General features: G+C 40.5%; 2 protein-coding genes, 1 long non-coding RNA gene and 1 pseudogene across 8 annotated transcripts in view; 1 reads left to right on the top strand and 3 right to left on the bottom strand.

The window, feature by feature from the left end:
• Nucleotides 1–29: 29 nt before the first annotated feature.
• Nucleotides 30–2,266, bottom strand: LOC114859262 (trace amine-associated receptor 13c-like; annotated as a pseudogene).
• A 7,545-nt stretch (nt 2,267–9,811) lies between these two features.
• Nucleotides 9,812–24,928, top strand: part of LOC129604312 (uncharacterized) — a 52,745-nt gene continuing 37,628 nt past the window's right edge. For 2 of the 6 annotated variants that reach the window (XM_055510148.1, XM_055510147.1), the window contains exon 1: nt 9,897–10,118. The gene's annotated coding sequence lies outside the window, so the exon portion shown is untranslated. Of the gene's footprint in view, nt 10,119–10,849; nt 10,964–24,928 lie in introns of all 6 variants that reach the window. The other 4 variants (XM_055510144.1, XM_055510145.1, XM_055510146.1 and 1 more) reach the window with 4 other exon arrangements.
• On the bottom strand, nt 16,332–22,235 carry LOC129604313 (uncharacterized). Its single transcript, XR_008695108.1, has 2 exons — nt 22,007–22,235; nt 16,332–17,187 (listed from the first exon to the last, which is right to left on the bottom strand). It is a non-coding gene; the product is annotated as an uncharacterized LOC129604313 (long non-coding RNA).
• LOC129604334 (trace amine-associated receptor 1-like) lies at nt 23,720–24,922 on the bottom strand. Its single transcript, XM_055510276.1, has 2 exons — nt 24,683–24,922; nt 23,720–24,530 (listed from the first exon to the last, which is right to left on the bottom strand). The coding sequence occupies exons 1-2, from the start codon at nt 24,850–24,852 to the stop codon at nt 23,720–23,722; spliced, it is 981 nt and encodes a 326-aa protein (XP_055366251.1). The 5' UTR covers nt 24,853–24,922.

The raw sequence follows: 24,928 nt of genomic DNA, 5'->3' as shown, positions 1-24,928 counted from the left end.
ATGTTTATTTAACAAAAGAAGACCTACACCAAGACCACTGCTAATGCAGGGTAATAAATATAACAAATCGTTAACAGGTAACTGATAAGGCTAAACATAAACTCATTGCATGGCAGGACAAAGCTCAGGACAATGTTTAAACTCAAAATCACTGCTACAGTAAGACCAAGGACTCAAGTCACTGGGAGACCCATGACGGTACAGGACTCCTCCTGGAGCCTGCAGCAGCCGATAGTGTCCTGTACACTGAGGCTGATTTGGCCCACAGAACCACTATGGCGGCTCACAGCAGAGGAGGCAACACCATCGTAGCAGCTAATGGCGACGGAGGCGAGGCCACCAGTGCGGACGACGAACCATACCCTGAGTCCATCCAGACAGGACAAACGAGAAGCAGCCGAGTCAGGCATACGAGATAAGCTGAGATGAAGAGCTACATCACTTAAGTGGACAAAATAAAAAATTTCGTAATGCTCAAAACAATAAAACAAGAAGACACTGGAACCAAACAAAACAAGACCACCCCCTGGTGACGTAAAGGGCCAATTGCCACACTCATCAGCTGATACTCCGTACAGTATATGAATGGATGATGATTTGAAGCACCTGACTCCAGTTTACCCTTAAAAGCATAAATCACACATTTGAACAGATTCTGAAGCTGATATTCACCCACTAGAATGGCTATATCTGCAAATATGTGCAACAGGCAAAGACATGCTGAAAAGGCATGAACGGCAATAATAATGTGAGGTGATGTTGCATCAAAATGTGTAGTTTTGGCCTCATTCTCAATTTTAAAGGTGCATTTTAAAACATGTTGATGTATAGGTGTATAAAGTAGGTTAGTTCTACTGTACTATAAAATGACATATGATTGAATTTATGATTTTAAAAGTGACAAAATGACACAGCTCTGGGATTGTTCTGGCTAAAAGACATTAGAAACGGGAATAATAAAGAAGAAAGATTTCAATCAATCTGATGTGTAATGGCAGAAAGGTTTGTGCACATCCCATAAACGCCAGAGAATAGATATCACAAAATAAAAGAGAATAAATATCACAGGTGCAATACAAGGTAAATACATTTTAAAATATAACTTTCCACTCCCAGATTAAGTCATTCGACTCTTTTCTCTACAGGACGTGGGTCTGAGAGGAGTGAGGCTGCAGTATCTTAAGAGTAACAATGAGTTTCACAGTTTTTCTAAACCAGGAATAAAAAAAGACATAGATAAGAGGGTTAAGACAAGAGTTCAGTAATAACAGGAAATTAATGAAAACGTTAGTAGAAGAAGCGATTGTGAGCTTATAACCAGAGAGAGAAACACAATAATATGGACAGAAACACATGAGAAACACAGCAACAACCACACCCAGAGTCCTGGCTGCTTTTAGCTCTGACCTCTGAACAGTCACAGTCAGTGAACGCTGCAGTTTAACAGCTACAACGTGGGAGCGCATGGAACGAGCCTGGGACACAGCCCACAACAAACACCCTCACATACAAGATGATGATGGCTGAGATGGGGATGATGAAGCTTATCACAATGTCTACAGCTCCATTTATATTAATCACACATTGTCCATAGCAGGAGTTAAATCTGCCTGGTTGCTTCAGGTTGTCATATAGAATCACAAAGCTGTATGAAACACAGAAAACCCAACACAGGACAACACAGACTTGAACTCGCCTTTGAGTGATTTTTGTGGGGTGATGCAGAGGGTTACAAATGGCCACATAGCGATCGACAGAGATCAGCACCATGTTTAATATTGAGGCAGGAATAGTGATAAAGCCAAAAAAGAAAAACACAACACACACCAAGTCACCCAGGAACCAACAAGGTTCTGTTAATAGGATCTGAAAGGGCATCACGATGAGGCCCACAAGGAGGTCCGAGACACCCAGAGAGAGGAGGATGACGTTGGTGGGAGTGTGGAGCTGCCTGGAGGGAGAGAACAAATACTTGATATTGTAAAGTAGAAGCGGATGTTAAAAAAACAACCAGGAGACAATGATCAGAAGAAACTAATGTAATAAAGATTACTCAAACAACAACAACATATAAATAAACATTTCCTCTGTGCCTGAAGTGTGAGATGGAGATGATGACCAGCAGGTTCAGAGTCACAGTGAGCACAGACATGGAGGAAAGCAGAATATAAATGAACAGTGTCTCAGAGCGAGGTGTTGTATGCTTTCGGCAGGAGGCGTTGAAGAGCTGTGGGAAGCAGAGTCCAGGCTCCTCCAGTGTCTCCATCATCAAAAGCAAAAAAGCTGTACAGCTGATTTATCCCTGTCCTCCTCGCCCCTCCTGCCTGTCACTCCCTCTGATCCTCCTCTCCCTCACCTTCTTTCTGTCATCAGCTAATTTTAGTCTTGATGATGATTTAGCTGTTACCATAGCTATAGCTGCAATGCGAGGTGATCATGGTTTTATGTTGCAACAAAATGTGGCCTATTGTGCATTTTAGAACATTATAGCTTTGAGCTATCTGTGTCCATTGTCCCATGACCTTTTGATGTGTCGGTTTGTTCAAGTATAAAGTATGATTTCAAAAGTGACAAAATTACAAAGTCCCAGGGTTGTTCTATTCACATGACATTAGAAACTAGGATAATACAGAAAAAAAGGTCTCAATCAATCTGATGTTTAATGGCAGAAAGGTTTGTGCATATTCCATGGACTCCAAAAATGAGCACAGAATAAATATCACAGGTATAATAAAAGGTAAACACATTTAATTTAAAATGAAGCAAATTAATTCAATCAATTCATTTGACTTCCAGTCAGCTACATGTTTAGTCAGTGTTTCAACAAAATGTACGAGAACACTAGCAGAGAGGCCGAAAGCCTCACAATTAGCTGTAAAAGGTTAGAGTTAAGTCCTGAATCTACAGAGAGAGGCTGATGCAGCTACAGCAGAAGCATTTGTATTAGAGAATGCTGGAGAACTGCTGGTTTTAGATAAAACCCTGCGAACCTGTCTCAGAAAGGGTCAATGAGGAGCAATATGTAGATTGACAAAACAACCCCAATCCCCCAATCACCTCCCCCAAACCTGTCTGCAAGCATCCCATCTCATACAGATTTAAAAGAAAAAAACTTCCTTCACCTGCAAAAGAGAACAGCCAGCCAAATCCTACACACAAATTAAGGATGCACAAAGGTGACAGCTTACATAAGAGGAAGATACCAAGCCCCAACATGGATGGCAATGCATCACCATACACACCACAATATCATCTGCCAGACAGCCAGAACCACCACCCATGGCAGTCTATCTAGCCATGAAGAAGCTTGGTAAATTCAGGGCTGTACCAATATGATTGACTGAAAATTATTTTTTCTGGTATTCTTCATTTTCCTGTGCATTCAATGGTCTCAAACTCACATCAGCCCAGAAAGTGGACGCCATGACTTAGTGGCTAGGAAAATACTCAAATGAACTGGTAAAACACACTGGCAAAATCCATGTTAATAACCCCACATTAGCCTCAGTTAAAGCATGGGAGAGGCTGTAAAAGTCCCATGCAGCTCCATAAATCCTAGAAGACTCACGGTTTCAGCAATTAGAGAGGTTCCCCAATATTTTGTCAAGTTACAGCTGTAGCTTAGCTACGGGGCTGTTTGAATTGAGAAACAAGGAAATTAATGATAGCCGACATTCATTTGTTTGTCACCTGACGCCCCACATACAGTGGCAGCAGTTAAAAGTGTCAGCCCCCACCGTGGTTTGCTTTCGTGTCCGACGTGTCAGCACCTTGTCAGCACTGTGCGAGGGAGTGGGTTACGTCCTTTTGGCCTGTAGATGGCGATTGACTCACACTTTTGGTCCTACAACATTGTAGTTGAATGTGCCATAGAGCCTCTTGTAGAACAGCCACTTTTCAAGTCTTAGGTGGCCTAGTGGTTAAGAAGCAGCGCTGTTTACAGACGATAAAACATTGTCAAGGCATCAACAAGGACAGGCAACTCACTTTTCCCTGCTTCAAACAGCTGCTGTAACTGAGATCAAACCACAGGCGCATTCATTTGATAATGCAATTACCTTGGCAGACAGTTTAGTAGAAAAACACACTGAATATTTATCAAACCTTCCTTGAATAAAATCTGTGAACTGCAGTTTATTCCTTGATTATCCATGATTATTATGGGAGAAGCGCAAATCATCGCCAGTTCAAATTGTGCAATTATTACTGCGTTTACAATAAATGTAATAAATATTAATAATAGTAATTTCAATTTAAAATGCACTGCATATTTGTGCATATGTATGTACATATGTTTACTTTTTCAGAGTAAACATATGTACAGTAGAACAAACTACTGTACTTGCTGCATTAATGAGTCTTAGACCTGGAGCTGATCACGCCGCCCGATGCTGCTCAGTCTCCCATAGAGCTTTGTCCCAGAGCTGAGGTATTTCTCACCTGCTGATCGAGTAGTAGCAACACATTAGCATGTCTATGCGCCTCTATAAAGTATGGGGGGGGTGAAGTTTGCCTTTGCGACTTATGCAAACATGAGACAAACAAAAGCTTGGTCGTACTCAGATCCAAGTCATCTGAGTACGAAACACATCACATTTCATCCGATCTAGTGTTTCATTCCAGCGACAGTCTGGGGCTCTCTGCTAAGACTGCTGCCCCGCGACCCCTCCACGAATGAGCTTCGATTAAAAATTAAAAGCAGAGGCTTTTTAGACAGAACAATTATACTGTAACTTTGCAGTGAACATAAAATAACTAAGCCATCTTAGACAACTACGTTGTTCAGAAAAAAATTGCATAGTTGGAGCAATAACAAGAAATCGAACTTACGCTAAATAAACTAAGACAACAGCCACTCAGCTTAACCACTGGACTACCGGAGGACAAGGGCATTATCTTTTAAAAGGATGGTCATGGATGCTATCTGAATTTGGCAATATTTATTTGATAGCAAGTTTTTGCCTTTCATACCCCCCACGTTTGAGCACACAACAGATACTTAATAGTAAAAACGTAATAGTAAAATAGGTTTGGTGTACCATATGTGTGCAGGTAGAAATGAACAGTGGGACCTCAGTTACGCTGTAGTGCATTGGAGGCTTCTAATTAACGCTGCGCCACCTAGTCATTAAAATGACACTAGCGTCCTGATTTCTTTCAGCCGACTGCAGGATTTAAAACTCTTTAGTCAGCGATGCACCGGCTGCACTGTGGCGACGCGACGGTACTGCAGGAAAAACGCTAGTCACTTTGAACTGCTACCACTCTACATTTTTTTGTCTTTCATTCTTGTACAGTGTACAGTGTCTAGTGTCATTATGTATATAACACATTAACTGTGAGCGGCAAGCACCAGTTCTTTTGAGATTTGATCATTCAGATCCTTATGGATCATTCATTCGTTTATTTGTCATGTGTCACCGCTACCAAGTGCCTGACACCAGACATAAGTCACTTTAATGTGATGTGTATTTCCTTTCCTAGGTTTTCACATGGTTTGAACTGCTTATGCCATTTGTGTATATAATTTGTATGCTGAAGCAAACCATATTGTTTTCAGTATGTAGTATTTGAGAACCATTGCGACCATTTTTACAGTGCCCACAAGAGGGCTACAGTGCCGCCTGCTGTAAAATGACTCAAATTATTTGTTCACTTTAATGTTCAAGAATTTAAGCTCCAAGTAAGTTAAAAGAACAAAACTTCCCATCTCTGCCATACAGAGAAGAACCCTGCTGACCATGCTTCAAGATCTGTGCATGCATCTCATCTCGCTCAAACCTACTTTACCTGACCTGCCTTCCTATGTACAGTAAGTGACTTTTTGAACAAACACAGCACAGTAAAGCATGAACCAGAAGCAGATGTGGAAATTCGACCAGAAAATCACGTGACCAATGCGAGCAAGGTGTCGACACATGATCACGTGATCACCAAGCTGCTTATCTGCAGGTTAAATGGGCTGGTTGTTTCAATATGTCAAAGCTTTATAACATAGCAAGCATCTATAAGATAGATATGTTTCTCATATATGTTTTATATTACAGATGTCTGTAATGTATTTATAACAAGTCAAAACTGTAATTAATCCACAACTGGTAAAAGTATCTTTATTAGTCAGGCATCAGTGCCGTGCAAATGGCTCTTCTCCCAACCTGGAGATGCAAAACAAATCTGTCTGTTTTCTTACATTGTACTGGTGACAAGCTGTGAAACAGATATGGGGTCACGCACATATCAGCTCATTTTGTGTGGTTTTCAGTATCAGACTTTGCTTGATGCTACTGCACCCCAGGTTTTTCCACATATTAGATAGCAAATGCGCAAATTCATTGATTTTTTTTAACTAAAAAAAACATATAGATGAGTAGCCAGAAATGAATTTCTATTTTACGTTATTTTGTGTCATAATGTATTACTGTATATACTGTGTGGAAAAGTTTTTATTATTAAACAGTAAACTTAGTGTGGCATAGTAAAATGTTCCTACTAGATCCCAGGATATCAGATTTGTATAAAATTAACAGACTTTTTTAAAAAAGTGACATAACTGGTTTTTCATTTCACTCTATTTAAATTGAAATATTAGAAGGCTGAACTGTTAGTGTTTGCAAAGGTCTACAACTTAAAGAGGGAACATATGGCAATTAAGTACTGTACAATACAAGGTTAACACATTCAAAAATGTTGCAAAACCAACAAAAACACTTCTATAGAGATTAATAAAAGAAATAATCTTTCCCTTCCCAGATGGAGTCATTTGATACTTTTCTCTACAGGACGTTGGTCTGAGAGGAGTGAGGCTGCAATATCTCAAGAGTAACAATGAGTTTCACAGATTGTCTGAACCAGGGATAGAAAAAGACGTAGATCAGAGGGTTCAAGGAGGAGTTCAGTAATAACAGGAAATTCAGGAAACGTTAGTTGAAGAAGCGATTGTGAGCTTATAACCAGAGAGAGAAACACAATAATATGGACAGAAGCACATGAGAAACACAACAACAACGATACCCAGAGTCCTGGCTGCTTTCAGCTCTGACCTCTGAACGTTCACAGTCAGTGAGCGCTTGCAATTTAACAGCTGCAACGTGGGAGCGCATGGAACGAGCCTGAGACACAGCCACCACAAACACCCTCACATACAGGATGATGATGGCTGAGATGGGGAGGATGAAGCCTAACACAATGTCTACAGCTCCATTCATATTAATTACACATTCTCCATAGCAGGAGTTAAATCTGCCTGGTTGTTTCAGGATATCATATGACATCACAAAGCTGCAGAAAACACAGTAAAGCCAAGACAGGAGAATGCAGAGTTTAACTTTGTCTTCAGTAACATTGGTAAAATAACGCAGAGGATCACAGATGGCCACATAACGGTCGACTGATATCAGCACCATGTTCGCTACAGAAGCCATACAGTGTAATAAATGCTACAAAAAAAAAACAGAGCACACATCAGGTCACCAAAGACCCAACATGGTTCTGCTAGGAGGATTTGAAACGGCATCACAATGAGACCAACAAGGAAATCTGACACAGCCAGAGAGAGAAGGAGGAGGTTGGTGGGAGTGTGGAGCTGCCTGGAGGGAGAGAACAGCATCACTGTGAACATTAGAAACTGCATAATCAACACTAAAGCTGTAACTAAGAAAATTGCACATTTTAACAAGTCTTACAAAACGTAACGAATGTAATGTAATTTAATCAACCCAGGCAACATAGATAGTTATTAGATATAGATATATTAGATATCATCCCTGCCTGAAGTGGGAGATGGAGACGATGACCAGCAGGTTAAGAACTACAGTGAGCAGAGAGACGCAGGACAGTAGAATAAAAATGAGAAGGGCCTCTGAGTTAGCGCCCACACGTTTCTTGCACGAGGTGTTGATGAGTTTGTGGGAAGCAGAGATCAGCTTCAACAGCTTCCATTGTCAGTCAGTGAGCAGAAGAAGTCTGAAGAAGTGTTTTATCTCTCTTCCCTCCTTCTCCTCTCCTGCCTTTCAGGCTCTCTCTCTTTCCTCCCCTCCCACTCCTCATCTCCTGAATGTTTAGTCATTATGGCTGCACTGGTGTGTCTGAGTTGAAAAATCTGTTGGCAAACCTGTGAACCTATGTACTGTACCATGACTTCGCCTGGTTCATACCTGTACCTCTGCAGATCGCCTATCTGTGTACCAACCTCTGCCTGGAATATTGGAATATTGACCAAGATTCTTGCCATTATACCTGATTCATGTACCTGTCTGTCTTCGAGCTGTGCATGTGGGTCCACCATATCCGTGATACAGTTGTTTTGGCTGCTGCCCAGTCAAGCCAGGTTTTGTTCTCAGTTCCCGTTGATCCAGAGGAGGCCATTCTACTGTAGTTCCTGTTGGCCAGGAAGAGGCAACTCCTGTCCCTGGGAGCCCAGAAGTGACCATTCCTGTCCCTGTCCCTTTCTCTGGCAGCCCAGAAGTGGGCCAGGGACCGCTTTGGCGTTGGTGCCTGTGCTCTCTACTTTCATGTGTGCAGGTGTTTCCTTTAAAAGGGATCTGGTTTTGTGTGCATTGTTCTTCAGATTTAAACAGAGGTCACTGAACTACGACAAGAATTCACAACATTAGAGACTGATTTGGTTTTATCGCAAAAAGTTGTTATTGCTATTCATAACTAGCAACTCATTGAGTTTTCCATCTGGCGTCAACTAGATTGATACAAGCGTGTTTTAAGCTTTAAAACAAACCAGATGCCCCAACTTCGAGGAATATTAATTTTTCTGCATTAATATCAAACTATTAATAATTTGAATTTGCTACAGCAACAATTGCTGTCAGACCAGGACAAACCGTTCACTACAAATGCATAAAGCGTAATAAATGCTACAAAAAGAGACTGTCACAATCCAGGGTTTTGTATATTCATTTCCTGTTTTATTTTGTGTACATCCGTTTCTTGTTTCTTGTCACATCAGGTTTAACTTTCATTTTACTTCCAGTCATTAGACTCCAGCTGCCACCAATCTGTAATCAGCCTTGGTATTGTCACCAGTACTCACACCAGGGGTGTTGTCCAGAAAGCAGGTTAGGTGACATACAGTACCAGGTAAGTTTGAGGGTAAGTTAGTGGTTAACCTCAGCTTTCGGTTCCAAAAACAGAGGTTACTTTCAGAGTAACCATAGCAACTTACTTTCTAAACATAACCTGCTTCAGAGCAGGTTATGTTAAATCTCGAGTTAAACCTGCCTGGTTGTTTCAGGATATCAAATAACATAACAAAGCTGTAGAAAACACAATAAAGCCAAGACAGGAGCACACAGAGTTTAACTTTGTCTTCAGTAACGTTGGTGGAGTAACGCAGAGGATCACAGATGGCCACATAACGGTCGATTGATATCAGCACCATGTTTACTATTGATGCAACAAGTGTGATAAATGCTATAAGAGAGTAATAAGAGAGAGCACACATCAGGTCACCCAGGAGCCAGCAGGGCTCTGTTGATAGGATCTGAAGCGGCATCACAATGAGACCAACGAGAAAATCAGAGACAGCCAGAGAGAGGAGGAGGAGGTTGGTGGGAGTGTGGAGCTGCCTGGAGGAAAAGAACAGCATCATATTATAAACTGCATCATCACCCGTGGTGATGATTAAGAAAAGTGCACATTTTAAACAAGTTTTATAAAACATATACAATATACTGAATATTAGAATCAATATATCAACATATCAGCAGAGCTTAGATATCATCCCTGCCTGAAGTGGGAGATGGAGACGATGACCAACAGGTTGAGAGCCACAGTGAGCAGAGAGATGCAGGACAGTAGAATATAAATGAGAAGGGTCTCAGAGTTAGAGCCTACACGTTTCTTGCATGAGGTGTTGATGAGTTGTGGGAAGCAGAGTTCAGCTTCCTCAGCTTCCATTGTCAGATAGTCAGTGAGCGGAATACGTCTTTTATCTCCCTCCTCCTCCTCTTCCCCTCCTCTCCTCTCCTCTGCAGTGCATGCTACTGTAAGAGTGTGGTGGGACCCTGGGTGTTTGAGCAAGTGTGGAGTCTGCTGAGCATGTGGAGTTGTTCACTGAGATCTGAACCTTCTGGGATTATTTCATTTCTATTCTTTCTCACATTAAGGTAATATTACTTTTGATTATCTTGCGGTTACATTGTTAACGGCGAGATAGGGTTCGCCTCGTGGCCGATCCCATTTTTTTGGTGGAACGAGGTCTCCTGGCTATTGGAGAACAAGTTGACTTATTATTATTATTATATATTATTATTAAGTTGTCAATATTACATATGGTTTGTGTGAGAAGAGCAGCGGTGGCGTTCGTAGGAGAAGAGTGGTTAGTACACCAAGTGGTGGAAAGTGGCGTAGTGATAGGTGACAAGTTTGTTAGCGTTGCGCCCCTTTTGTGCCAACTAACAGAGTTACGCTCTCGGGCGTTCCCCCCTTTATTTCTGACGAACTGCTAGAGATGACCTCATAAGGTTTGGGAAGTTCACCAGCATGTTTAGAGTTGTTTGGTTAGGATGCAAGGATGCGAGGCTGTATGCGGTGCCGAATGTTAAAGGGGAAAGTGAATGTAACAATAAATGTTAAATGTAAATCTAAATAATATATCTATATGTTGAATTTTAATGTTAAATATTTGCTGAGTGTAAAACTGAATATTCATGACATTGGAAGCCAGCCATTGGTGGGGGGTTCTGTGGCATTTGGCCCTTCATGCTGCATGAAGCGCTCTTGTTTTGTGTTTTCCACGTCCTACTTGGTTTGGGTTCTGATGACATCGTTTCCTGTCTGGGCTCTGTGTGTAATTAGGTTGATGAAGTACTTAGTATAGCCCTGCTTTTGTTTGCAGTGATTGCTGGTGTGTCGTTGGTCGTAAGCTGGAAGCTACACCGCAAAGTTACACAGAGGAGTTTTTAAGAGTGGAGTGTTTTGTTTCTTTGATGTCCTGTGCCTTTCCTATGAGGTTTGTACCATGTCCTCGTCATCTGTGTTTAGTGGGATAGTTTAGCCTGAAGTTAAAAAGAGTTAAGGATGGGTGACAAAAATGCATTTAATAATAATATAGAGGAAAAAGTTAATTAAGAAAACAAACAAACTACTATGGTATGGAACTCCAAAGTGTTCAATAATAAATAAATTAATAGGACATTATGAAATAAATACTTATATAAATAAATGAGAGACAATTATGTAATCTGACCATGAAATTATGAAATAATCACAAACATTTTCAAGCTTATTATGAAATATGTTTCATTATGCTATAAAATTTGCTCATTATGAAAATGTATTTCATAATAATTATTTTGATAATAATACAAATTATTACATCTGCCTTTTTATTTTAATCCAGAAGTTTTTTATTTCAAAATGTCGTTTTTTCCAAAGTATTTTATTGCATAATGCCCTTTTTTCCCAATGCTGTTTTACAGCAGAATGACTTTGTCTGTCAATCAGTGCTGGTGGGTGGGACCTGCACACCCATTGCTGATCTCTTCACATCGATTCCTTTTCCCCCTTACCTGTGAGATTGTGTGGTTAGAGATGGCGGACATGAGTGAAGTCCTGCTTACTTTAGCAGATTTAGTAGAGAGATATCATTTACCAGCAGATACTGTTTTGAGTTGTTTAGGTGATATTTTTTTAAATGCGCTGTATGTTTTTGCTTTTTTTATGTGTTCACATTGAGGATGCCATTTTCAACCATTACATACTATAAATTGAGCTTTGTGTCCATGCATAATATAAGAGGAACCATTCTGTTGGCTGTCCCCGTCTTAAAATTCCAAATGGAGCAGTAAGGACTTTTGTGCTGTCTAACATGTGAATCAGGAACATTGCCATTATGTTTGCTGCGTCACCCAGTACGGTTCGGAGGAGATGGGGTGTAGCAGCAACTTCCTACCTGCAGTGGTTGCTCTTAGTGTCTGTCAAACTGCGACGCATCTGAATCCAGTTTTATGTTGCGCAGATTTGACAACTGCTGGGTTGTAAATACTGACTGTAAAGTCTGAGAATGTTTTTTATTTGCCTGTGTCTGTCTGTGTGTAGTGTTAAATAGTCTAATTATGGCCTTATCACATTCCGTCAAGCAAAGTGATACGCACGAAAGCCGATGGTTTAATGCGGTAACAAGTCAGTTTCATCGGAGAGCTACAGTATTTTGTGCTTAATCACATAAACTGTGTTAATCGATTATACTAACTAGATACAGCGCATTTACGGTCCATTGTGTTTTTATTAGGTTTTGCAGTGTATGTTAGTTTATCCATCCAGCTCCAACGTTGGTTTGACGACAATAAAGGAATAAAAAAAAAATCAGACTATCAGTAAATCTATGATTTTTTTGACTGGACAATACAATGGCTGACATGGTTTTATTGGCCAAATACATTCAGTTAAAACCACATCTAATATTTCTTGTGTTATGTTTAATGGGGGAACGTTAAAGAAGACCTGCAGCGTTTTTATGCAAATAATTTACCGTATTGTTTGTGGTATGGACAAAAATGTCCGTTATAAACGGCGCTTTCACATTGTGTGGCTCTGGTGCTGAAGTAGACTAGATTGTTTACGGTCCATGCATGAAGTGCAATTCATTATTCATGTGTAAAATATGGACGTTTTTCTGACTCAAAATCCAATTCACAATACATTTGTCAATTGGCAATTCAATATGCAAAATCGTCGTTCAATTTGAAAATGCATTTTGCATTTGGAAATTCAATATGCAATTTGGTCATGTAATTTGAAAATGCATTTCACATTTTTCAATTCAATATTAAAACTGGCAATTCAATACCCAGTTTTATTAATTTTGTAAATTAACTTTTTGTCAATTGCAAAATGCATTCCCTTTTAAATAAACACAAAAAACCATGACAATACGAAATTCAATTTATTAAGATTTTATCTAAAATTTTAATTAATAAAACTTTTAATATTAAATTGTGAAATGTCAAATGCATTTTCTAAATTACATGACCAAATTGCATATTGAATTCCCAATTGACAAATGTATTGTGAATTGGATTTTGAATCTGAAAAACTTCCATAGTAAAATTAACATTGAATAACATCTTTTTATGTGGTGTTTCGTTTCCGTAAGTCGGTAAAACACATTTGCAATATACAGATTTACTCAATCACCTTTTCTCCACATTAAAAAATTTACACTAAAACACCCAAGAGCATTTGAAGCGCAACATCGACAAACATTTGTGACTCTTGAAAGATTCCGATTGTGTTTTGACACACACAGAGACCCACGTTGTTAACATTAATCAAAGTAACAATGATTTACAATTATTTAGCCAAAGCCTGTCTCGTTGCTGACAACTGTCAATTACTTTACGACACATTCCGTTTGGCAATCGCTAAAGGAATCACAGGTCAGTCAGCTCGCTACCGTTGGGTCACTTACAGAATCCCCTTAAAGGTGATCCTGCTTCATTAGGAGTACAGTGATATCACGACTTTGTCAAAACCTGATGAGGAAGGATCTAGTGCATCTGTGGTGTTCTGGTAATTTTTGGATTCAGCTTATGGTGAGATCGAATCGCGTCCCCTGCCTGGCCGGTTCATGCTCTTGAACCGGCCCAGCTGCTACAAACAAGCTGCTACAAACAAGGTCAGGAACAGGCAAGAATGGCAACTAGAACACAAACAAGAAATGCTGGAAAACGGATGTGAATCAACGACCATCTTGCGGACATCTGAGGTGAGTACTGGATGTTAAATACCTATCTTAATAAGTGATTACCAACAGCTGATGTAAATGAGACTGGAATAGAAGTTTGCAAAGCCCAAGAAGCGCTGAACGTCCCGCCAGCTCTGTGGTGTGCCTTGTTTACCAGTCTCTGGAACACCGCTGGCGCGTTGGTAAGACCAAATGGCATGACCAAGTACTCGAAGTGGCCATTAGGGGTGTTGAAAGCGGTCTTCCATTCGCCCCCCTCCCTGATACGAACCAGATGCTAGGCATTACAAAGATCCAGTTTGGTGAAGATGCAAGTTCCCGCTAGCACCTCAAACGCTGAGGCTAATAGGGAAGCAGGTAGGAGTCTCGAACTGTGACCCCATTCAACCCCCGGTAGTCGATGCACGATGTCCTGAGGTTCCCGTCCTTCTTCTCCACGAAGAAGAATCTCGCTCCCGCCAGAAAGGTCAAAAGCCGAATTAGCCCCGCCACCAGGGCCCCATCCAGGTATTCCTTTAGGCACCTCTCTCCTTTGGGGATAGTTGGAACAAACATCCCTTCGATGGAACTGCGCCGGGTTTCAGGTTAATGGTGCAGTCCATTTATACCCATCCAATATATATATGAATGGGTATAGATGGATAACCAAGTTTCTCTGTAGTGCATTTCCTTTCCTGAGTAATGATAATGTAATAATGATAATGATAAAGCAGGTATCTTACAACCAGATACTGGTTAATGTGGATGTTTACCGGAACAGATAACATCTAAAGAGATTTTATTTGAATCTCTGAGCCAAGGTGCCATTGTTTGACACCTCACCCCACCTTGTCTGCCCTTACACCAAGGGGTTCCAACTAGACAGTCCTGGTGGTTTATTTATGATTACTAACTGAATGTGAATATAGAGTATTCATACTCTATCATTTCTGAATCATGTTATTGGGATTTGCTGAAACTTTATAGGGTTAATTTGTGTTATGTTTGTTTCCTCCAGAGGGTTTACAAAATGTCATTCTATTAGTAATTTTCCTAGAAATATTGGATTATTGAAATGCTAAATTTTAGTATCTCGTTATCCTAATTGGAGTTTTTAGAAGGGTATTATTATTATTATTGTTATTATTATTGCGATTTTCAAGAGATCTCTTCCATACAAATACAACAATTTACATGGGATTATTTTGTGACTATACATGACTTTTTCTTTCATTTACAGTATTTAACCTAATCATGCTCTGTGGAAGTCTCATTTAACAAACAAAGAAACAAACAGATGTTTCTTTCTAAGAGTTATAAAAGGTGCTAATGAATTCAGTGTATACAGTACAGTATATAGTTTGGTTCTTTGCTTGTTTTTGGATTTTTTTATTGTTTTATATGCTTTTGTTTGTAACTTCAGATTATCTGCAATAAAATGAGTTTGCTTTATGCAAATATTTGAAGGGCCACACTCGATATACAATCATTCTGTTTTTGTAGCTTTTAACTCTTGGGTTATTTGCTGACTTGTTTTCTGCTGTAACCAACAGACAAAGCACAGTTGACTCATAGGTTGAATCCATGTATCAAAAGGAAGGAGGTCTAAATATTTGCTTGTGATTTTTAGAGTTAAGATAAAAAAACTTGTTTTTTAAAAGTGCATTTGATTTCTAATCCAATATTGAAAGTTGAAAAAAAAACTAATTTTATTGATGCTAACCTAGACATTTTTTTCTGAGAATGATAGTGTTGGTTTCTAGATGACAATGAAAACTTGATTAAAATTTAAATCAAATAAAATCTTAGAATTTGTGACAAATGACACAAAGTTTGTGGAAATATGGGAATATTGATGAAAATGATAGGTTTTGAACCATCCTGAGCATCCTCAGGAAAGTGAAGACGCTGTTGGGCCTTTGCATAACCTCTGCAGTGTGTGAGCTCCATTTGAGGTCTTCGTCTATATGCACATCTACGGTGGATACTAAAAGCTTGGCATCATCTTCACACACTCACTGCTTTGTAAATGGACTGCAATCATACGTGTATAAGGTTTACAGCAGAGCACTTGGCACATGACCTTATGGGAAACCGGTGTTTAATCTCAGGGCTGTGGAGAGATGAAGGACCAGTTTGACTCTGTATTCTGTATCTCTGAGAGAAAGTCTCCAACAGCAGTTGGTGTGAGGAATTCCTATGCCCATCAACTTTTCTGACAGTCAACCCGGCAGTTAAACGCAGAGCTAAAGTCGTCAAAGAGCAGCCTAGCATAATAACCTTGTGTTTCTAATTGTGTCGACTAGTTTTATTACTAATCAGTAAACTCCCCAGGAGATCAAATTTGTTTTACACCTACAGTACAACAGTACTTTACTACAATAATCTTTAAAAAGTGGCATAACTCTGGGGTTATTCTGGTCGAACAACATTAGAATGTATTTAAATGGGAAAAAATGATGAAGATGATTTATATTTGAGCTGATGTTTAATGAAAAGAACTAGCACAAAAGTTGCACAAAAACATCTGAAACAAAGAAGAAACCAAACCAAAAAAACAAAGAGTACATACACTCAATATGAAAGCAAAATCAACAAAACAAATATAATTTTCACTTTACTTTAGATATTCACTTCTGCAGAGTTTTATAAAAAAAAATACTCTTTCCCTTCTCACAAAGTCATTTGACTCTTTTCTCTACAGGACATTGGTCTGAGAGGAGCGAGGCTGCAGTATCTCAAAAGAAACAATGAGTTTTATAGATTGTCTAAACCAGGGATAGAAAAAAACATAAATCAGAGGGTTAAGACAGGAGTTCAGTAATAGAAGGAAATTCATGAAAATGTTAGTTGAAGAGGCCATCATGAGCTCATAACCAGAAAGAGAAACCCCATAATATGGACAGTAACACATTAGAAACACAGCAACAACGATACCCAGAGTTCTGGCTGCTTTCAGCTCTGACCTCTGAACTGTTACAGTCATTGAACGCTGCTGTTTAACAGCTGTAACATGGGAGCGCATGGAACGAGCCTGAGACACAGCCACCACAAACACCCTCACATACAGGATGATGATGGCTGAGATGGGGAGGACGAAGGCTAAAACAAGGTCAACAGCTCCGTTTACGCTAATTGCACACTCTCCAAAGCAGGAGTTAAATCTGCCTGGTTGTTTCAGGATATCATATAACATCACAAAGCTGTAGAAAACACAGTAAAGCCAAGACAGGAGCACACAGAGTCTAACTTTGTTTTCAGTAACATTGGTGAAATAATGCAGAGGATCACAGATGGCCACATAACGGTCGACAGATATCAGCACCATGTTTGCTATGGATGAACAAAGTGTGATAAATGCTACCAAAAAAAACAGAGCACACATCAGGTCACCCAGGAGCCAACACGGTCCTGCTAAGAGGATATGAAATGGCATCACTAGGAGACCAACAAGGAAATCAGAGACAGCCAATGAGAGGAGGAGGAGGTTGGTGGGAGTTTGTAGCTGCCTGGTGGGAGAGAACAGCATCACTATGAGCATTATAAATGGCATTATCACCACTAAAGCTGTTATATTTAGAAAATTGCATAGTTTACCCAAGTCTTATGAACACTATATATAATGTCACATTCAGTAAAGCAACATATCAACTTAGATATCATCCCTGCCTGAAGTGAGAGATGGAGACGATGACCAGCAGGTTGAGAGCCACAGTGAGCGAGAGACGCAGGACAGCAGAATATAAATGAGAAGGGTCTCAGAGTTAGAGCCTACACGTTTCTTGCATGAGGTGTTGATGAGTTGTGGGAAGCAGAGTTCAGCTTCCTCAGCTTCCATCGTCAGATAGTCAGTGAGCCGAATACGTCTGAAGATGTGTTTTTAATCCCCTCCTCCCTCCCCCTTTCCTGCTGTACAGTTGCTCTATTTTATCTGCTCTCTCACTCCTCATTACCTGTAGCCTCATGTACAAGAACCTGTGTATATTTCCAACTAAAGTTTGCATAAGTTAAAATCCAGAAAACTGCCTAAGTAGAAAAAAATCTGGATGTATCAACCTCTACTAAGCACAAATCTACGCATGTTTCCTTTACATCCCAATAAATGTAGAATTAAGCCCAGGTGAATTAGTAGCAGTCTCCTCCCGTGACACACCTCTATAAAAATATGTTAATTAATTTCAATATGGTCCGCGGCTGCACAGTACACTGAGTCGGACCATGTGTGCAGGTGTTAATGCTGTAGGTTCCGCAAAGTAGTGGAAAAAAAAAAAATAAATGTGATCTGACTTAAAGGTGGACGTTAAGCAAAACCACCATAGTGTCATTAAAACAGGCTGAGGAGAAGCAAACCTCCTCACCTGTGTTCGGCAACTAATAGGAAGTGTTTACATTAAACCACCCACTAGTGTTGACGCTAAAGACAGGAAGTACTATGGGGGTGCATACAGTAGGTACTATGCGCAACAGGAATTAATATTCAGGCGGTTAAATTATTTACTGACCAAGAAGCCACCAATCTGATACCAGCTTCAAATCTGATCCCAACAATGATGTTCGTCAAAATGAATGGATCATCCTTGAACCAGGCCCCTTAACACAATGTTGCTGACTGTAGCTGCATTTGCGTGTCACAGATAATTTGTACATTGGTGAAATAAAAATGTTCTCTGTTGACATGTGTCAATTCGTCCTGTGACGGTGCTTTTATAGCGATGTGTTCAGTTGATGGGTCCAATCACATCAGATAAACCAGCTCTCGATGTCTGCAAACTGCGCTTTAATGTTGCTCTGATTGACTGCATCATATGGGAACTTGATGCCTTGCTGACATAGCGATGATTGCATCCCATACAGCTGGCATGGCTCAGCTCAGGGCCCACTGGCAAATACTCGACCGGTCTGCAGCGCCTTCTGGATGCCCCCATGGTTGGAACCTTAAAAAGTGCAACAACAGACGCATCTAATAGATCCTCTAACTGAACCTCTAACAAGTTATCTAACATGGCTATCGAAAATATGTTTGCACCATTTTGTTCAGATTTTTATATCCTCTCATCTAATTGCACAACGTGTGACTGTATGCATTGTTTATCATTGTTCTCTGGTGTGATGTCTAACGATCGTTTTCACCTGATTAACCATTTCCCTGTTTCACCTCTTTGTCACGATTTACTCAGCGAGCGGGTCACGCTCGAATAAGGACTCCAAGAATAAACTGCAGAATCGACTCGTTTCCTTTTTAAACAATTTATTTCTCGGTTTACAAAACAAAAAGAGCTGCGCGAGAACGTCCACACCGCCGCGTCTCCGCTAAGGAGAAAAAAGGGATGCGTGATTAATCACTATACGGACTGCAGGCAGATGAAGTAAAACAATAATCTCACTTACGGAAACTGAAGCACAGGTTAGTAGGCGGGTGGCGGTTATAAGGTTTGTCGGCGTAGAATGAGCGGAATGAAGCCGTGGAGGAGATTATGGTGAAGAAGTGTGCGTTCCGGTGAATGAAGCGGGTCAGATGATTCAGGTTGAGGCCGCAGCTGGGTAGCACCCAGCAGGGTAACAACGGATGACTTGGTGTCCAGGTTTTTCTTCGTAGAGCAACATCTGACGAACGGATTCCACACTTGGTTCTATGGATAAAACAGTATGCGACGCTCCCGGCTAACGCAGCCACACAGTCTCAAATAAACTTTCGCCTGCGCAATCTTTATACAGTCCTGGGCATTTGGCATCCAGATCACAAATAATCAAACTAAGAAATCCCACCAACAACAATCCACAAAGGTCTCCGTGACAAAAAAAACGCGTTGGCAATCGTGACCGCTGGTCGCCTGATGAATCAAAAAAAACAAAACTCACGGCCAACTCGTCGATCTCTAACTTCCTGAACCGAAAGACGGTAGAGCAGCCCTGGTCAGTGATCCCGTGGTTAACGACGACGATCCGACGAGGGATCAGGGGAAAACTGGGAGAATAAATACCCACTCATAACAGGTGAAACTAATCCCAACAATCAAAACTCTGCCCCAACCGGAACTAACCCCATCAAAACAAAACCCCAACCGGAACTAAACCTGCCGTCATCACACTCTTAGCGTCACCAAAGGACCAATAGCTGTAGAAAAGTACTTATGCAAACCAGGGAGCTACCATAGACTTAAGCAAATTTACGTAGTTATTGATACATCTGAACATTGGCGTAGATTCGTACTTACGACAGGTTTTTGTGCGTAAGTACCCTTTGTACATAAGGCCTCTGAACATTTAGTCATTATGGCTGCACTGGTTTGTCTGAGCTCCCACATTCCAGCCACCACCACTCAGTCTTATCTCTGTCCTGTTCCACTATCTGGAATAAAACCCTGCATTGGACCTTGGTTCTCTGGTTCATCTTCTGGGTCCATACTTGAACCTACAGTACTGTCCAGTTAAAGGACAAAGTCAAAGCTTTCTATGATCAACTACGCAGTCTACTGTATATGCATTACCAGCACCAGCAGAACTGACCTGACACTTACATTTTGATTACTTGATGATTTGAAGCCCGTGACCCGTGTGGACCAGTTTTTTTACTAATCAGTAAACTTAGTTTGTTAGTAAGTTTGGTGTCTGACTTGGAAGCAGTCAGTCTGAATGGCAGCGTGATCTACTGTAACCCTTGAACACATCCCAGTTTAATTTGACCACTTTGTTAGAGCTGATTTCTTAGCCTTGACTCACAAGTACAATAAATCCTGACTGTTTCTGAGTTTAATTCACAAAAGCTGAAGGTTTATGTTGCAAAAATAAGGTTCAACTAAACCTTTGACGCCATAGGGAGTAAATCCATTCCCTTGGCGGTAAATTATGTACAAATTGCTGTTGCAGCATTTTAACACCCCGTTCTTAATTCCCCCGACACTAATCCTCCTCTCACCCTCTCACGATTTCTTTTCATCATCATGATGTTAGTTTTCAGAAGTTAATGATGTAACATTCACCAATGATTTACTAAAGCTTTTAGGTTCACAACGGCTGTGAAACAAAAATACCTGCCTGTAAATTTAGCATGATGCACTGCTGGGTTGCCATTTTCTTACTGGTTACACCTTTCTTTTAGGAGTTTATTTTTCCGACTAATGTCTCCTCACTGTCTGAGGTGACAGTAGGAGGCAGGTGGGAGCTTTTCCAACATCATTTCTTTTGGTTTTCTGTGTTGTCAGTTTTATTGCATCTTGCAGAAATAAGTAATTTTGACCTAATTCTAAAAAAAATAAATTAATTAAAAGTGCATTTTAAAACAGTTAACTTTTGAAATTGTGTGCATTGTCCTATGCCTTTCCTGATAGCTATCTATTAATCTATAGAAACAGATATAGATATATGATAATGAAAATATTATTATAAAAGTGCCATAACTTTGTTCTGGTTAAACAACAGTGCAGAATTTACTAGTATGCTCGTTAAACCCCTCTCTATCTTAGACAACACCTCCCGAACCCCTAAACAGCGTGATGGCTGGACAGAGGAGCCAGAGGCTTATCATTATTAAGTGCTCCACAGAACGCCACCGGAGATCTGTACAATTCCTCTCTCCTACAGATCGTCCCTTATAGTACATAAATACGTGTATACATGTCTGCAGCAGTCTATAGGAGTTGTATATGAACACAGTGCATACAAAGTATGCCATCATTAGTCATGTGACTCAGCTGTGTTCATTTAGTCACCTTAACTTGTATTTAAGCCCCAGCTCATTGCCAGATTGTCTGTTGTCCATGACTCAGCAATCCAGCATTTTCGCAAATAAGTTTACCCTGTACCAAACCTTATTTCCAGTTCTGATTCTTTTTCCATGACACTTGTGTTTTGGTTATTGCTTGCCTGAACCATGTCTGCACTACCTTATCTGCATGCCTGTGTATGACTCTTGCCTGTTACCTGTCGCATTATTAAACAGCTTCAAAATCCTAGATCCTAACACACCGTGAGGTCTTTTGGGGACCTAGAGGTTGGCTCTGGTCCAGCCATAACTGGTGATCCATCAGATCTACAGGAAACAAGCTTTTTTTTTTGCTTGCTGTATGTGGGATTTGTTGGGTTTAATTGTGTAAGGTCTTAAACCTTACTTTGTAAAGTGCCTTGGGGTACCGTATTTTTCGCCATATAAGACGCACCCAATTCTAAACAAGGAAAATCTAGAAAAAAAAGATTCTGAACCAAATATTGTAATCAAATACTTTATATCAACTGTATAAAAGTTAACAGCAGTTTAAGAACAATTGTATGCCAAACATGTAACATGAACAGTCAGTAAAGTCAGTAAACAGTGAAAGTGAAATAACTCACGGTTCAGATCGTTCCACGGATCAGGAGTCACAGATCGGATCTTTTTCGGATCAGTAAAAAAAAAAAAACATACCGGTACGTTTTGTTTTTGCCCCCACTCATCACTGTAAAGTCCACCATTGCCCCCCACTCGTCATCACCCTCACTGTTCCAGTGCAACATTGCCCCCACGTCAGTAATACCGTAATAGCCAATAACACTGCCCCCACATTAGCAAGAATAGCGAGTAAGATAGCATCGCCGCTCCTCACCTGCTGCTGACGATCCGCGCTATGGTAGGATCGACGAGCAGAGGGCGTGATGACATCAGCGCGCACCGCCGGCCGTACAAAGATGGCCGACGGCTCCGGAGCTAGACCGAAGCCGCGGCCCTTCCTATGGCGGTGACCGCGCTCCGCTCCGCGGATCTCTGCGGTTTTGGGGGGAAAAAAGTGCGTCTTATACGGCGAAAAATACGGTAACTTTGTTGTGATTGGCACTATATAAATAAAATTGAATTTAATTTAATATATTACAATTTGACAGCAGTGGAGAGGAACCCCCTCTCTAACGAGGAAGAAACTTCCAGCAGAACCAGGCTGGATGTGGGCGGCCATCTGCCTCGACCGGTTGGGGTGAGGGGAGAGAGAGAGAGAAAAGCACAGCAACAACAACAAGCAACAACAGAGCACAGGCAGGATGGTTGGACAAACTGGTGTTGCAGCATTTTAAAGACTTCCACCCCTCCAGTCCTTCATTCCCATTAACAGCAATCCTCCTCCCCTCTCCCTTTCTTTTCATCTTCAGCTGATGTTTTCATAAACGATGATGCAACATTCACTACTCATGTCCTAAAGCTTTTAGGTTTACAACGGCTGTGAAACAAAAACGCTTGCTTGTAAACACAGCACATTGCACAGTAAGAAGCAGGTGTAGGCTGATCAGACGTTGATTTCTGTGTTTTTCTAAGTTTTAATGCATTTTGCAAAAAAATAGTCATGCTGGCCTAAGTGGGCATTTTAACAAATTTACTGTAACTTTTCAAATCTCCATGTTCCTGACTTTCTTGATGTATATTGTTTTTCTACAATGAAAATATTATAAAAGTGACATAACTCTGGTAATGGAAAATTTGTTTCTTCTTCTTATTCTATGTGGTTATGATATGATTTATGACTTGTGTTCTGCAATTAATATCTCATGTTTTGTCTTATTTCTGTTTTATGTATTTGCCATTTCACCTAGATTGTTCAATTGTTGTCTCTGCCTGATAGACTCTGGACTCTAGCTCCCAAACCCAGAGAGTTGTGTCTCTCTGTCTGTTGAGACTTAGCGCTCCTTCCTCCTCCTCCTTTTGATTTGCTTTTCCCATCATTTTTATTTTCCTTCATATTTATAATAAATCACACAAAAGACAACTCTTTCATTAGCCTCTTTATGGAAAGAAATTCCACCACACACTCGGTTTGTTCTGGTTAAACATTTTACAGGTTTCAAACAGGAATAATAAAACTTAACTGTTCATTCAGATGGGATAAGAACATGTGCACAGAAACATCTAAAACACAAAGAGAGTAAAGGTAGAATACAAGGTAAACACGTTTAGAAAGCTGATTAATAGTCATGTAAATTTACAGCATATAAATGGAAATAGCATTTCTCCTGTTCGTGATAAAGGTTTTCACAGTACATAAAAAAATTTCTGTACCAGATGAAGCCAGTTAACTGCGTAATCTACAGGATGTTGGCCTGAGAGGAGCGAGGCTGCAATATTTTAAAAGTGACAATGAGTTTGACAGATTTTCTGAACCAGGGATATAAAAACACATAAATCATAGGGTTCAAGCAGGAGTTTAATAATGAAAGAAGATTCATGAAAATGTTAGTTGAAGAAGCCATTGTGAGCTCATAACCAGAGAGAGACACACCATAATATGGACAAGAGCACATGAGGAATACAGCAACTACTACACCCAGAGTCCTGGCTGCTTTCAGCTCTGACCTCTGAACAGTCACAGTCAGTGAACGCTGCAGTTTAACAGCTGCAACATGGGAGCGCATGGAACGAGCCTGAGACACAGCCACCACAAACACCCTCACATACAGAACGATGATGGCTGAGATGGGGATGATGAAGCTTAGAACAAGGTCGACAGCTCCAATGACATTAATCACACATTCACCATAGCAGGAGATAAACCTGCCTGGCTGTTTTAGGTTGTCGAATAAAATAGTGAAGCTGTAGAAAACACAATAAAGCCAAGATAGCAGGACACAGAGTTTAATTCTGTTTTCAGTGACTTTGGTGGAGTAACGCAGAGGGTCACAGATGGCCACATAACGGTCGACTGATATCAGCACCATGTTTACTACAGATGAACAAAGTGTGATAAATGCTACCAAAAAAAACAAAGCACACATAAGGTCACCTAGCAGCCAACACGGTTCTGCTAAAAGGATCTGAAATGGCATCACTAGAAGACCAACAAGGAAATCAGAAACAGCCAGAGAGAGAAGGAGGAGGTTGGTGGGAGTGTGGAGCTGCCTGGAGGGAGAGAACAGCATCACTGTGAACATTACCAACATCATCATCCCTAATAAAGCTGCTAGATTAAGAACATTGCATATTTTAAACAAGTCTTGAAAACACAAAAATATCAGAATACAGCAACATATCAGCTTAGATATTATCCCTGCCTGAAGTGGGAGATGGAGATGATGACCAGCAGGTTGAGAATCACAGTGAGCAGAGAGATGCAGGACAGTAAAATATAAATTAGAAGGGCCTCAGAGTTAGATCCCACACGTTTCTTGCATGAGGTGTTGATGAGTTGTGGGAAGCAGAGTTCAGCTTCCTCAGCTTTCATTGTGAGACAGTCAATGAGCAGAAGATATCTGAAGACACGTATCTTATCTCCCTCCTTCTCCTTTCTGCCTTCCTGT

This window comes from Betta splendens, chromosome 7 (genome assembly GCF_900634795.4).
Source record: "Betta splendens chromosome 7, fBetSpl5.4, whole genome shotgun sequence".
NCBI classification, from domain to species: Eukaryota; Metazoa; Chordata; class Actinopteri; order Anabantiformes; family Osphronemidae; genus Betta; species Betta splendens.
Note: the sequence above shows the minus strand (reverse complement) of the source record. Positions and strands in the feature narration are given on the sequence as shown.